Raw genomic sequence first — 15772 nt, 5'->3', positions numbered from 1 at the left:
ACATAGGGAGACTTTATCTCTATAAAAAGTTTTTTGAAAATTAGCTGGGTGTGGTGGTTCACACCTGTAGTCCCAGGTACTTGAGAGGCTGAGGTGGGAGGATCCCTTGAGCCCAGGAGTTCAAGGCTGCAGTAAATTATGATCACCTCTTTGCACTCTAGCCTAGGTGACAGAGTGAGACCCTGTCTAAAAAAAAAAAAAAAAAAAAAAAAAAAAAAAAAAAAAAAAATTCCACTGTCTCTCCTCTAGGAAACACTTTTATTCCAATTAGCCGGGCATAGTGGTATGTGCCTGTAATCCTAGCTACTTGGGAGGCTGAGGCAGAAGAATACCTTGAACCTGGGAGGTGGAGGTTGCAGTGAGCCTAGATCATGCCACTGCACTCCATTCTGAGTGACAGAGCAAGACTCCATCTCAAAAAAAAAAAAAAAAAAAAAATGTAGAAAGCTGAAACTGGATCCCTTTCTTATACCTTATACAAAAAAATAATTCAAGATGGATTAAAGACTTAAATGTTAGGCCTAAAACCATAAAAACCTAGAAGAAAACCTAGGCAATACCATTCAGGACATAGGCATGGGCAAAGACTTCATGACTAAAACACCAAAAGCAATGGCAACAAAAGCCAAAACAGACAAATGAGATCTAATTAAACTAAAGAGCTTCTGCACCGCGAAAGAAACTACCATCAGAGTGAACAGGCAACCTAAAGAATGGGAGAAAATTTTTGCAATCTACCCATCTGACAAAGGGCTAATATCCAGAATCTACAAAGAACTCAAACAAATTTACAAGAAAAAAACAACTCCATCAAAAAGTGGGCAAAAGATATGAACAGACACCTCTCAAAAGAAGACATTTATGCAGCCAACAGACATATGCAAAGGTACTCATCATCACTGGTCATCAGAGAAATGCAAATCAAAACCACAATGAGATATAATCTCACGCCAGTTAGAATGGCAATCATTAAAAAGTCAATGGCAATCATTAAAAAGTCAGGAAACAACAGATGCTGGAGAGGATGTGGAGAAATAGGAACACTTTTACACTGTTGGTAAGAGTGTAAATTAGTTCAGCCATTGTGGAAGACAGTGTGGCGATCCCTCAAGGATCTAGAACTAGAAATACCATTTGACCCAGCAATCCCATTACTGGGTATATACCCAAAGGATTATAAATCATGCTACTATAAAGACACATGCACACATATGTTTATTGTGGCACTATTCACAATAGCAAAGACTTGGAACCAACCCAAATGTCCATCAATGACAGGCTGGATTAAGAAAATGTGGTACATATACACCATGGAATACTATGCAGCCATAAAAAAGGATGAGTTCATGTCTTTTGCAGGGACATGGATGAAGCTGGAAACCATCATTCTCAGCAAACTATTGCAGGGACAGAAAACCAAACACCTCATGTTCTCACTCATAGGTGGGAACTGAACAATGAAATCACTTGGACACAGGGTGGGGAACATCACACACTGGGGCCTGCCGAGGGGTGGGGGCCTGGGGGAGGGATAGCATTAAGAGAAATACCTAATGTAAATGATGAGCTGATGGGTGCAGCAAACCAACATGGCACATGTATACATATGTAACAAAACTGCATGTTGTGCACATGTACCCTAGAACTTAAAGTATAATAAATAATAATAATAATTTTATTTCTGTGTCTTTTCTATTTTTATTACGTATCTCTGCTTTCCTTCTCCACCACATCAGTCATTCTACCAGGGGAGCCCATGTTTACAACCTTGTATGAATTCTTCCATATTTTTGCCCATGCTCAAATAATCATATAGAGACATATATACATAAATGTGTACAGGGACATTTTTTGGTCAATGTAAGATCATGCTAGGAACACTTTTATGCATCTTGCTGTTTTTACTCAACAAAACCTCACAGAAATCCCTCCAGGACAACTGGAATTGCTCTAATTATTTCTTTTTAATGCTGATCCCATAGTGAGTATGAGGATGTACTATCTTTTAATTGTTTTGTGGAAAGAAACAAAGCTTCTGTGAACAGAGCTTCTGTATTATATGGACGTTTTTCTCTGCCTACAAAGTAACTAGAATGTTACTAAGCATATGATAGGCAGGTAGCAAATAGCCTTTGAATAGAGCTAATAGATGGAACTGAACGTGACCCCAGACTGCCATCTCCATAGGTCAGGGCCAGGTTTATTTAAACAAAGACCTGAGATTTTCAGGTAAGCTAAAGGTGGCAATAGGATAGGAAATATTTTGAAATAATGTGATCAAGAGATAGAATCAGATGGCTTATCAACACTATTAAAATAGTTAGTCCAAAGTTGGTTTGAAAGGATAGCTTTAATCAAATTACAAACTTCTTATCTTCTTTACTTTGAGAGTGGTGGTGAGCTGGAGAGAGTGAGGCAGTGGCTGTGTGGGAAGTCTCTGGGAAGATCAGGGTAAACCACAGTGGGACTTAGGGCGAGAAAGAAAACACCAGTGGTTGTTTGGGTGGTAAGCAGTTTTTGAAATGTTCTAGACTAGATATAAACAGTGATTAATTTATAATCGTGAGCCCCTAGCTAGGTAAGGAAGTTGTATAAACAGCACTTTTTATTTAATGAACAAGCTACTTCTTCCCACTACATTTAGCTGAAGTATTATCCTTACATTTTTTTAAATGACATAAGAAAAAATATCTTCCAGAATCTTAAGCACTAATCAGAGTCCTGGGTATATTCAAGGATTACGGTATTCTACTTTCTACTATTCTCTATTAGCGCCAAATATGGCTATTTTTCAAACTGATGAGAGAAATTAGAATTTGGACACACCTAAGTTTAGATGCCTAAGAATCTTTTCCACCAAATCAATTCACTCTGATTCAGGGCTCATAGAAGTTTGTATGAAAGTTCTTTTTCTCGTTTTTTCTCCAGGAAGACAACAGAAAGTGGCAACAGCAAAATAGCTTTAAATCTGTTAGTTCTGATCAGTTACGACTTAAAAGCTTGATTCTTTTATTATTTATCACTCATTAAATACTTTGGCTCTCCTTTATTAAATGTTAAATCATCATAAGAGGTAAAGTTCTTGCCATTTCTCTGAAATGGCAAAGTGTAAGGGAAAAGAGAAAGTGGCCCATTTCCTTGTTAATGTGGCATTCAAACAGAACACAGTGAGCTCAACAGACAGGTCAGCTGGCTGCTGTACAATTAATCGTAACAGAGGACTCCGTGCAATTATGCATAACACAAGAGCCGTCATTAGGGAGAAAACGTCTCCTTATAGCACTACTGAGATTGCAAGGCAGGAATTCCCTTTTCCCGTAGGGCATGGTTGGCATGGGCATCTGCAAATGCTTAAATATGCCCCCTGCTCCCTTCTCTCATCCAATGACAGGGCTGATGTGTTGTCAAGAGTGGTGCTGCCATAGCGAGGGCCCACTGGCTTTCCAAAGGACCTCACATGCGATAGTCACTGTCCACGTTGGTCTTCTCTCCATCTCTACCAAGACTGTTGGAAGCTATGTTCATAAGATGGTTACTGGAGAAGACTCAATACATTAGGATAAGGGACCATTACACTAAACAAAATTCTGCAATTAAGCCACATTTAAGGAATCTCATTGACCATAATCTGAACTTCTTTTTTCTCTACTTTCAAAAGCAATATGTATTTCTACTACATTAGAAGTTCAACTCTTCTTCCAGTTCAACCATTGAGAGTCATCTTCAGCTCCACAAGACAACAAACTCCATGAGAGCAGGCCCATGATGTGACTTGGTTACTGCTATATCCCCAGCACCTTGCAGAGTGGACGGCATCTGGTAGGCATTCAATATTCATTAATGAGAGCTAAATGAATGGAGTGCTATCACTAAGCATGTTTGATTGCTAATAGATATTTTACACACAGAAGGAAGTCAGCATCCGCTGTGCAAAATGAGACAATACAATGAGGACAAATTAAAATCTTTCCTCTTACCTTGTCTTTACTGCTTCGAATTAGCTGAATTTTAGGGCACTTTTTCACTCCAGACGAAATATCCAGCCAGTTTTCTAAGTTCTCTGAACGTACACAATCTCCTTGGAAAGTGCACCTAAAAAAATGCGGCAACAAAACAGCGACCACATACATGTGTTAGTTAAAACTTTTTTATACCTGGCTTCAGTACAGAATGCCTGACTTTGTACAGTGGATTATTGATTTGAGAGAGAATAGGAACATGATGCTAAAACCATGAAAAGCAACAAGAAAACAGCAGAGCATTTTTTTCCATCATGTCTAGGAGCAAAGAACAAATGTAGACAACGTGTTGAACTTCGACTCCTGAGCCATCTCTCAAGATGACATCGCCAAATATATCTGAAACACATCCTCTCATGGATTCTGAAATAAGGAACTCCCTTTTAGAAATACCTAGCAAAGAACAGCTCAAGGAAGAAAGAGTTCACATATTGTATAAATTTTAGGTTTGCTATTCATTCCCAGAATATCAACCTATTGTGTAACTTGATTTTGTTTTAAAAAATAATAATAATAAAGTTACTATTTTGTGCTTTGCAGTATGATAATTACATAGAAATATTTCAAGGGCAGAGTCTGCCTAAGAATTTGATAAGACATTCCATAACCATCTGCTGCATAACATTTATTTAGACAGATACCAAATTATATCAAAAGATATAGGTGAAACATTTTTCCAGGGCCATTTTCCCAAGTCAGCCAGCTCAGGGGACGACCCAGGTAAGTCTTAAGCTGTGGCCAGGGCCAACTACTTTGATAAAGAGATGCTCAGAAGCTGAGTGGTGAGATCACTGGCTTGCTTGATGTGTCAGTCACTCTAGGTCACACTAACTTGGGAACCCTTGCCTCACCAGATGGGCACCAACCCAGCAAGAAGAACAAACACCAACAGCCATGTTATCACCAAAGGGTGCTGGACTCCATAGATAACCCATTGAATAGTGTCAAGGAAAGAACGAAATATTTTCTAGAACTACACCTCCTCAAGGCTGAAGATTAAAATGCAAGGGTGGTAAACCAGTGATGCTGAATTTTAAAAGAAACTGAAAACACATGAATCATAAGATTGAAAAGCAACCAAGTGATGACCACATTCAGCTATGGGGAGTCCCCGAGGGGATGTGAGTGGAATGAGGAATGGATGGGCCCAAATAGTGTATTTGGCTTCCTAAAGGTTTTATTTCTTCTCCTTCCTCTACTCTCTCTCTCTCTTTTAATTCTTAAGAATTTAGGCCTCATGGCTTCATCTTTGAGCTCTGTGTTAATCTGAATATGGCAAAAATAGAACAGGAAGTCAGTGAGTTTCACTAAACGTCATCCCCAAGCACAATACCTTTAGCATGTCACCAGCTGCTGACATTTGGGGAACCCTGCTCCCAGCGAGCACATCTGTGTTCCACCTCCCACTACATCTGTGTCAGTTTCTTCTCCAACATTATAACCAGGAGGATTTTCATCAGCAATTCTCCAAAGCCATACATTTATCTGACCCTTGATGGCTAGCTCGTCCGTCACGGACATTAAATTCAAATTAAACTGCCTCTCAATGTCAGAGATAGTTTGCAACGGAGAGACAAGCACTGCTGGATTGAAAAACAGAATGACGAAGCTGGTTCTTTCGGTTGTATCTGAAATAGATCATGACTGTCAAAAACTCCCTGCCTCTCATGGGCACTCTGGTTTATGTAAGGCACTTCCTCTGCCTATAAGAAAAAAAAAAAAAAAAAAAAAGCCAATTCCGAAGAGACTGGAGTACAAATATTTTTGTTGGCTCTTAATGCTGTCTGGGAGTCAAAGCCTAAGGCTGCCAAAAAAACAAGTGTAAAGTATTTCATACAAATAGTGCCACAATTTGCCAATTTGTAGGCAGAAAACAGTAGTGCCACTGAGTTATCACTCCCTTTTCTGAACTCCTATAGCATTTCTTGTCGGAAGTACGTACTTTGGTATTTAATCATATGCTGCCTTGAATTACAACTTAACTGTTTCATAAGTCTATCTCAGTTCTCCCCAAGTAAGCTCTAAGCTCCTCAAAGAAGGGAGAAGGTCTTTAATATTTCTTTAGCAAATCCCTCAGTGTCTGGCAGCATGATATGCAAATACTAGGGTTTCAATAAATATTTTTGAATGAAAGGATGAAATATGAAATCTCTATAGGTCTTTTCCATTGCTGATTTGTCTTTCTAGAGTTTTAATTCATGTCTGACTCCAACTTATGCCAAAGAGACTATTTTTAAAATAAGCTAAAAGTTTGAATCTGGGGACCAAATTAAGGGGTGAGGTTTTCATTTTATTTTTTTGAAAAAAAAAAGAGAAAAGAAAATATATAATGAACCTTTCATTTTTTATTCTGCATAAGGCAAAACCAAAATCTAACCATGTTAAGCAACTAAACATAAATTCCTTGTTTATATATATATAAAAAAAACCCCACCACCTCTGAACTCCTATTCCTTGCCTCTCATGAGTAAAAATAAAAAATGAAAAAATGAAAAGCAAACCATGACACCAAGTATGTATAACCAGATGGCCAGCCAACAACAGTATCTTATTACTTCTCAAATATTGCAGATTATAAAATCTTCATGACAGCATATTACTCATACATTTACATTTCTTACAGAGCAGATCTTGTAGCTCCCATATTTTAGTAAACAAAGCTAGTTATTCTGAAATATTTCCTTTTGAAAGCTATCACTCTAATTCCTGCGTGTTAACAAGAGCAATGGTCAAGCGCATCAACACTTGAGCCAGTGCCCTAATTAAATTAAAATCTCATTGTCACACGGGACTCTTAGCCAGGCTGATTCTTCAGTGATGCACTCTCAGATAGGCTGATATCTTAATGGCTTCATTTCAATTTCTTCAGGCCAAGAATAGGAAGAAAATTGGATTTGGATAAGAATGGACATATTCTAGAGAAACTGGTAGAGATACGTTTGCTTTCTTGACTTATTGTTACTTTTGCTTCACCCTCTACTGAGGATCTATCCCAAAGTCCTCAGACTCCCAGTCAGTATTTTATTTTTCTAGTCCTTATTTCCAGTTAGAGCTAATACTTTCATGATAAAGCTTGCAGACAGACACAAGCCTATTTGTAAACCAGAAAACAGAATCCGCCCAAATGCAAAGATTGCCTGAAGAAAAAAAAATCCCCCAAACCAAAAAGTTAATTTAAAAAGACTTTCCTTATGTGAAAAACACTGTATGTAGAAACAATTCAGTCAATGAAACTATTTAAGAAAGCTGTTCTTGTTAGTTTGCTATAAAATCTGCTGTAGAGCTTAATGTATTCGAGATAATACTAGAGTTTGATATTGCCGTTCAGCTATGTAAGTATGTAACCGCCCCCTCCCTCACCCCCAACAGATTAAAAAGAAAAAAAAAAAAAAAAACAGTTCCAAACCTACTCTGGCCCCGAGTCATAAACAGGAAGGTCCCAGACACTTGTTTCTAAGTTCACTGTTTGAAACTTAGAAAGTCTTTCTATACAATGGGTTTGCTTCCTGGGTTCTTAGAAATATGTGTAACCCATAGTATCCCTGAATAATTACCCCACCACACACTGGCATGGAGGGAACATTACTCTGTGCCAGGCACTGCTGGGAGTGTTTGCAGTTAGTTCTCACAACAACCCCACTCTATACGGATGAAACAGAAGCTCAGAGAAGTACGGTAACATATCAAGGCCACACAGCTACCAAGTGGCAGAAGTCTTATTTCAGAGCCCACAAACTCGGCCCCCTTGCTGCATGCCTTCCTATAGATCCTAACCACCACTTAATAAAGGACATTCATAGTTCCTCCTGGCTTCCTGGGACCTCAACCATGGTTGGAGGGTGGGGCTGGGCCAGGATGAGGACACAGGGATGGGGACCCCAGAAACAGAGAAAAGAGAAGGTAAGGCAGAGACTGTAGGATGAAGAGGGTAGCAAGGATTTGGGGGAGAACACAGAAGTGGGGATTCTGAGAGGCCTCTAATTTTCTTCTATCACTAGCTGTGAATACAACACAACCACACAACTAGCAAGAGGTTAAAATTCCAGTCGGCCCTGGACTTAGAAATCCATTCTACTGCCAAAAAATTTTTCTTGCAGACCATCTGTTTCTAATATAAAATGCATTTTCCCCCATAGAAACAATGTTATAAACAGTGATTAGGTTTCCAGGTTAGCCCACAAAACCTACTTATCCATAATGTAACTTTACTACTATATATCTGCAACAAAGAATAGCAGAAAACAACAAGATTGCAGCCATTTGCATTATATAGCAGTTTTCTTCTTTACTTATTTGTGTTTCTGCTCAGTTGGTAGTCTGGGAACAGTGCTCAGCTGGATCGACTTTTAAATTTATTATTACAGTATTGTATTTATACAGCATTTCTATTTTTTTTAATGGGCATGGCTTAAATTATTAATTGTTTTCATGCCAACATAAAGAGCAGGGAGGCCTACCTCTGAAAAGGAGCCAAAGTTTCCAAGCAGGTAAAATACCCATGGGCTGGGCTGGGGGGCCTTGAGAGGCCGACTCTATCAGGCTAGAATCTTGCAGTAAAAATTTACCACTTACTCAACCTTGAAATAGAAACTCTGAACTCAGAAATGTAACTTCTACTTCCTGCCACTCAAATTTCATCAGCATCCTCTAATCTAATTGTTCACCAAGAGTAGACAGTCCCTGAAGGAATCTGATAACTACATATCAGGTAAGTGGCTTGAATGTAGGGGTTAGTGTGAACTGTTCCAAAGATTCTACACTGATATAATATCAGAAAACTTTTAACAAGAAAACAATCCAGCTTCCCTCTCTCCCAGGAAACAGGAGACCGCATCCATGCTGGGGTGGGCTTTGCTATAAAAGCATCTCAAGGTCTTTTGCTAAGTGATTTGAAACAGATGTCTGCATTTTTAGAGAAGGCACAGAGCCCAATGGAGGGGCCAGGTGGTCCCCAGAATCGGGGGACTTTCTTGACAACTGCCAGTCCACGAGATGAGGAAACCAAGCCTACTGAATAGAGGAGAATAGGAAGTCTGTGACAAACTAAATTTCAAATGAAAGGCCTCCAGAGTCTTTAAGAGGGGAACGCCAAAGCCTAAGACCAGGAAAAATTGGAAAATTGGATCTTCATCACTGAAGCTGAAAGTCAATCTACATGATAAAATTATGCTAATAACAGAGACAATTTAGAAAATTTTTTTTAAGCAAAAACATCTAACATGCCAGGCAATGTCTTTTCACATGATTTGATTCATTTATTATTCACAACAAACCTCTAAGCAGCTGCAATAATTGTCCCTGCTTCACAGATGGGGAAACTGAGGCATAGCTGGTTCCATATTGCTTTCCTAAGGTCACAGAGATAGTAAGCAGAGGAGCTGACCTACTAAGTCAGGCAGTGTAGCCTCAAAGCCTGTGGTCTCATCAGCTACCTATACTGCCTCTCAGAATAGCTAATAGTGACTGAGCCCATCTGTCTTAGTCTGTTTTGTGTTGCTATAATAGAATACCACAGACTGGGTAATTTATAAAGACGAGAAATTTATTCTTTACAGTTCTGGAGGCTGCAGAGTCCAAGGTCAAGGGGTCTGCATCTGGCGAGGGCCTTATTGCTGCATCATCCCACGGCGGGAGGTGGACGAGCAAGAGAGGGTGAGAGCATGCACATGTGAACAAGAGAAAGAGACCGGAATTTGCATCCTGAAGCCCTTCTACGCTTGACATTAATTCATTCACAAAGGCAGAGCCCTCATGACCTAAACACCTCTCATTAGGTCCCACCTTTCAACAGAGTTGCATTGGGGATTAAATTCCCAACACATGCTTTTCAGGTGACATTTTCAAACCATAGAACCTTCCTAGTGCCCATAGGCCAGGCATTGTTTCTGGGGACTTCTGGAAATTAACACAGTAATCCTCACAACCAGCCCATCAAGTAGGTGTTATTGTTACCACCTCCATGTCAGAGGTTGAGAAACGGAGGGCAGAGAGGTTAGTTAGCATGGTGTCTGGCACTGGCATCTATCTCTTACTACCACACCAAATTGCTCAAAAATTGTAAAGGCTTCCAGGGTAGCGACATCACAAATGCCAGCGTAATAGTAAGTAGATTCTTCCAAGACATGGCCATATAGGAAAATACAAGTTTTACTCAATTTCTCAGCATTTTTCAAACTGAACTGTGTTGCTGGAGTTGTCTTGGGTGTTAATATTAAAGTAGGGTTCTATTGCCAAGAAGCTGGGAAACACTAGTTAAATAAAATTAAACAAGTCTCTGCTGCAGGACTTCTCAGAGCCTTGAAGATGCTACTGTGCTTTGTAACTTTCCGAGACAAGAATGAATGATGTACCGTCTTCCAGCTTTTTTGTTGAAGGATGTTCTGAGGGATGAGAAATTCTAGTCACACACATTAGGAACCACTACCTGGTCTGGTTTAATGAGCAATAATCCACATGGCGGATCAAATTAGAAAACTTTGTGCCTATTTTGGCCAGTTTGGGTAACTCTTGTACCCAACTGATCATGGCCTATTAATTCTAAGCATCCTCTACAACCCATGCTTACCCCCCACCTCTCACCTGGGTTCCTGCAGCAGCCAAATGAGGTCTCCCCCTTCCCACTTCCTGTTCTTCTCATCAACCTCCGCACCAACATCTGGGTTACTCTTAAGCAAGAGCTGATGATGTTACTCTCTGCTTAAAAATCTCTCATGATACCCTTTCTTCCATACCAGACTCTCCTATCTACATGCCTTTCAGCACCCCTAGCCTGCAACACATGTTTCCATGCTCATCTCTGACCCCGACACTGTGATCTGGCCCCTGCCTTCCTCTTCAAACTCATCCCCAGGTAGGTTTGGTTGATGAGTCTGTCTCTCTATCTAGACTGCAAGCTCCTAAAAATACCTGTCCCTGATATCTATTCCATAGTGCCTTGTGGAGAGTAGGCATCTGATAAACACATACAGGGCAAACAGGCCAGGCCCTCCCGAGCGTGTGCTATCCTCACTGCCCTGAATGCCTCTGGGCCTGCAACACTTGGTGAAATCACGTTCCTTGTTCAAGGGCTATTTCAGTGTCCTCTTCTATGATATTTGCTCAGACTCCAGGCAAAGCAGTCACTCCCTCCTCTGTGTCCCCATGACATTTACACATGCTCCTAGTCTACACAGCATACTGCATTAGTTGCTGATTGCCTGTCTGTCTCTCCAGCTACACTGTAAATCCCCCAAAGGGAAAGGACCACTTTATTCACCTTTGCACCCTCAGGGCCTAGGACCATACCTGGCATTCATTCTACAAATATGAACTGAGAGCCCATTGGATGCCAAAAACTCCACTAGGCACTGCGGACATTTCAATGGATAAGCCAGTTAAGTTCCTTCTCTTATTGAGCTTATAGTCCAGAGACGCACACAGACAAAAACCAAATAAACAGACAATCATTTAAAATAATTTCAAATTGAGGTATGTCTTCTGCAGAAACCAAAGATATAAGAGAAAGGAACCTACTGTAGACAGGCTAGTGAAGAAAGATGGCATTTCAGCTAAGCATTCAAGGGTGAGAACCATGTAGTTGGGTCAAGAGCAGTGGGAAGAGGCCTGGTGCTAGTGGCTCATGCCTGTAATCCCAGCACTTTGGGAGGCCAGATCACTTGAGGCCAGGAGCTCAAGACCATCCTGGCCAACCTGGTGAAACCCTGTCTCTAATAAAAATACAAAAAATTAGCCGGGTGAGGTGGTGCATGCCTGTAATCCCAGCTACTCTGAAAACTGAGGCACAAGAATTGCTTGAACTGGAGGCAGAGCTTGCGGTGAGTCGAGATCATGCTACTGCACTCCAGCCTGGGTGACAGAGCAAGACTCTGTCTCAAAAAAAAAAAGAAAAAAAAATGTAGTGGGAAGAGCATTCCAGGCAGAAGGAACAGCATGTGCAGAGTATCTGAGTGCACTTAAAGTATGGTCTCTGCAAGGAACCGATGAAATAGACCAGCTTGGCTAGAACTTAGTGAAGGAAGGGGGACAGCGGTTGTGCAGTTTGCAAGCCAGTGACCTCAAGCAAGCCATGTGCCCTCTCTGTGTCTCAGGCTCTCCACCTGCAGAAATGCAAATAATAGTTTTCACCTGATGAAGTTGGGAGAAAAATGTACATCCGTTCAAAGAGTTTACAATTATGCCTCAATAAATATTAGTTGTTATTATATCATATGGGAAAATGGAACAGAAAATATAGGCAAAAACTTGGATGACATAAGCCAAAGACAAAACGGTAGTGACAAGACAGGGATTTGGGCAATGAGGTTGACCAGATGCCCTTTGGCATTGCTCACACACCAGCTCAATGGTCAACATGCCTTTTCTATGCAAGGAGGCAGAAACAATTCAAGGCTTCTTGGAGGATTCTTAATCACAACTCTCTTTCCTCCTAAATATTAAAGGGTTCTCTGGAGTCCTTTCATGCCTTGAGGACCAGCTATTAGAGCACTCTGCACGGTGTACTGAAATTATTCCCACACTCACCTGTGAGCTTCTCCACAGCAGACCCTCATTCATCTTTGTTTTCCCCAGGGCCTAGTACAGGACCTGGCCCATGGCTGGCATTCAACAAAAGGTAGCTGAATTGGGTTAAGAAGGAAATTTTAAAGTGACTAAATTCTTGTCTATGTTTCAGTGATACCAGCAGAAGTCATTTCATTCATTTTTGTTCACTAGGTTGGCCTGTTCACTGGCGTGGTGGAAAACCAGCCTTTGTCTCGAAACTTTGAGCTATTTAGCACACAAAAAACACATTTACAGACTGAAACACTCACACAAAACCGGTCTGTGGCCTTTGCTCCTTGTGGTTCTTTTGTGGGCGATGAGTGTACTAAAAGTTGGTGTTTTCTATTTCCAAACGCAAATCATGAACTAAATAATTTAGGGGAGCTATTTAAAAAAACAACAGCTGGAAATAAAAATGCGAAAATGACACCTCTTGAGTCAGAAAGGTCTGGGTTCAAAGCTGCCCTCCCATATACTCCCTGTGTAACTGGGGGCCACATTCCTTAGCCTCTGTGGGCCTCAGTTTCCCCACCACTAAACAGGTGGCAATGATACTAAAACCTGATCCTCCTGAAAGCAGTATCAAATCCCACATTTGGCCTATCAGAAACAGTGCACCCTCCATATAGCAGAATAGAAGCATCCAAATGTTTAAAAAGCAAAAAACAAAAGACTGGCAGGAAGGCTTCGAATGAAGATCTGAACATTGTGTTTGGATATGGAGGAGATGCTGGGAACAGGACAAATACTAGGTCACAGAGACAAGTGAAAACATTTGAGGAATATTTAAAGGCCAATCAATACACTCTTATGAAAGTGCATGCTGTCTGAGATAAGGTCATTTCAAAAAAAATCTATTCCATTACAACATATATTTACTAAAAGGGATGTTCTTAATGGTGCTTGTTGGAAGTCAGAGAGCATCCATTAAAGAGATGGTGCAGGTAAGTACTACAGAGGCTGAGGTCTGAGAACATCAGTCACTAGCTCCACTAAAGAAACAAACCCAGCTGGGCATGGTGGCTCACGCCTGTCATCCCAGCACTTTGGGAGGCAGAGGTGGGGGGATCACGAGGTCAGGAGATCGAGACCATCCTGGCCAACATGGTGAAACCCCGTCTCTACTAAAAATACAAAAATTAGGCAAGCACAGTGGCGTGTGCCTGTAGTCTCAGCTACTTGGGAGGCTGAGGCAGGACAATCACTTGAACCCGGGAGGCAGAGTTTGCAATGAGCCGAGATCATGCCATTGCACTCCAGCCTGACAACAGAGTGAGACTCTGTCTAAACACAAAAACAAAAAACAAAAAACAAACCCTGGCTTCTGAGCATGGCGACCACTTTCCCAGTGCCAACCGTCTGGAACACAAGGGTGGAGAGTGCCCCTTAACACTGCTATCCCCTCTTCGCCTTCTGCTTTGCAATACGTAGAACTCACAGCTCTTCTCACAGCTGAAAAAGGAGGTGGAGAATCCGCAGGACACAGGTTGACTCCGAGACCTGTTCCGGGGTTGGAAAGCCCCCCAAATCCCTTCCAGCATTCGCAGTAACCCAGATGCATGGATTCCGCCCATGCCACAGTAATCCAGTAATTCCCCGAGGCCCAAAGAACATATTCCTCTTCGCTCCCCACTGCTTCCACCCCACAGACAGTTGTCCTACTTGCTTCTACACAATTAGTCAGCACAATGGGGTCCTCACACGAGAAGGAGGGGCCGTCCCCAATTCCATTATCATTATCGCTGTCATTAGAGCTGCACTGGACCATAAAGAAGTGTCACCGCACAGACGTCAAGCTTGAGATCTGCACGAGGACACATCCCGGATTGGAAGGAAAGGAGGAAGGCTCTTCTGTCTCAAATTGTCGGCCATTCCGCTCAATAGTGCAACAGCCTATGAAGGCGGATAGCCCCAAAACTGAGTGTGCCCCTTCGGGTCTTGGCTCAGATACCCCTCCTCACTGAGGCCTTCCAGGGCCCCCTGTTTAAATTTAGCACCCCCTGCCTCCAACTAGTGCTCCCCATTTCCTTTTTCTGCTTTATTTTTCTTCACAGCCCTGTTTACTCTGTGACATGTTCTCTCTTTCCTCATTTATTTTCACACTGTCCATCATCCCTCACGTCGTGCGTTAAAGAGTGTTCCCCCAAATTCCTGACCATCAGAACCTCAGAATGTGACCTTCTGTAGAAATAGGGTCTTTGCCGCTGTAATGACTTAAGGATGTCGAGATGAAATCATCCTGGATTTAGGGTGTCCCAGTGAATGGGAATTTTCTAGGAGAAAGGAGAGGGAGATTTGGACACACAGAAGAAGGCCATGTGAAGACCGGGGCAGAGATGGTCATCCTACCCCAAGCCAGGAAATACCAGGAGTCACCCGGAGCTGGGAGAGGTGAGGAAGGATATGCCCCTATAGCCTCCAGAGGGAGCTCAGCTCTGCTGACACCTTGATTTCAGACTTCTGGCCTCCAGAACTAGGAGAGGATAAATTTGTGTTGGTAGTAATTTGTTATGGCAGCCTTGGGAAACTAAAACACTTCACTGGAGGGAACTCCATGAGGGCAGGGATTTTTTTTTTTTTAATTTTTTTTTTTCATTTTAAGTTCCAGGGTAGATGTGCAGGATGTACAGGTTTGTTACATAGGTAAATGTGTGCCAGGGTGGTTTGCCGTACCTATCAACTCATCACCTAGGTATTAAGCCCAGCATGCATTAGCTATTTATCCTAATGCTTTCCCTCCCCTGACCCTACCCCGTGACAGGGGCCTATGTGTGTTGTCCCCTCCCCGTGTCCATGTGTTCTCATTGTTCACCTCCCACCTGTAAGTGAGAACACGCGATATTTGGTTTTCTGTTCCTGCGTTACTTGCTGAGGATAATGGCTTCCAGCTCCATCCATGTCCCCAAAAGGACCTGATCTCATTCCTTTTCATGGCTGCTCATTCCTTTTCATTCCATGGCACATATGTACCACATTTTCTTTATCCAGTCTATCATTGATGGGCATTTGGGTTGATTCCATGTCTTTGCTATTGTGAATAGTGCTGCAATGAACATGGGTGTGGAGGGATTTTGACCTGTGTTACTCACTGCTAGTGCTTAGAATCCCAGAGCTTAGGACAGTGCCTGACACATATCAGGTACTCAGCAAATACCTGTTAAGTGAATGCATGGTTGCCTAAGCTTTCAAGATGGAGGGTTTTCTATGACTCA

General features: G+C 41.7%; 1 protein-coding gene across 2 annotated transcripts in view; it reads right to left on the bottom strand.

Moving 5' to 3' along the window:
• The window catches only part of PLXNC1 (plexin C1), a 160706-nt gene that overhangs the window by 93635 nt on the left and 51299 nt on the right, over positions 1–15772 (bottom strand). For both annotated transcript variants that reach the window (XR_002734521.2, XM_023226012.2), the window contains exon 5: positions 3978–4092. Coding sequence is in view for 1 of the 2 variants with exons in the window: in XM_023226012.2 (XP_023081780.1) it covers positions 3978–4092 (115 nt within the window). In the remaining variant the exon portion in view is untranslated. The remainder of the gene's footprint in view (positions 1–3977; positions 4093–15772) is intronic.

Source organism: Piliocolobus tephrosceles, chromosome 10 (assembly GCF_002776525.5).
Source record: "Piliocolobus tephrosceles isolate RC106 chromosome 10, ASM277652v3, whole genome shotgun sequence".
Lineage (NCBI taxonomy): Eukaryota > Metazoa > Chordata > Mammalia > Primates > Cercopithecidae > Piliocolobus > Piliocolobus tephrosceles.
Note: the sequence above shows the minus strand (reverse complement) of the source record. Positions and strands in the feature narration are given on the sequence as shown.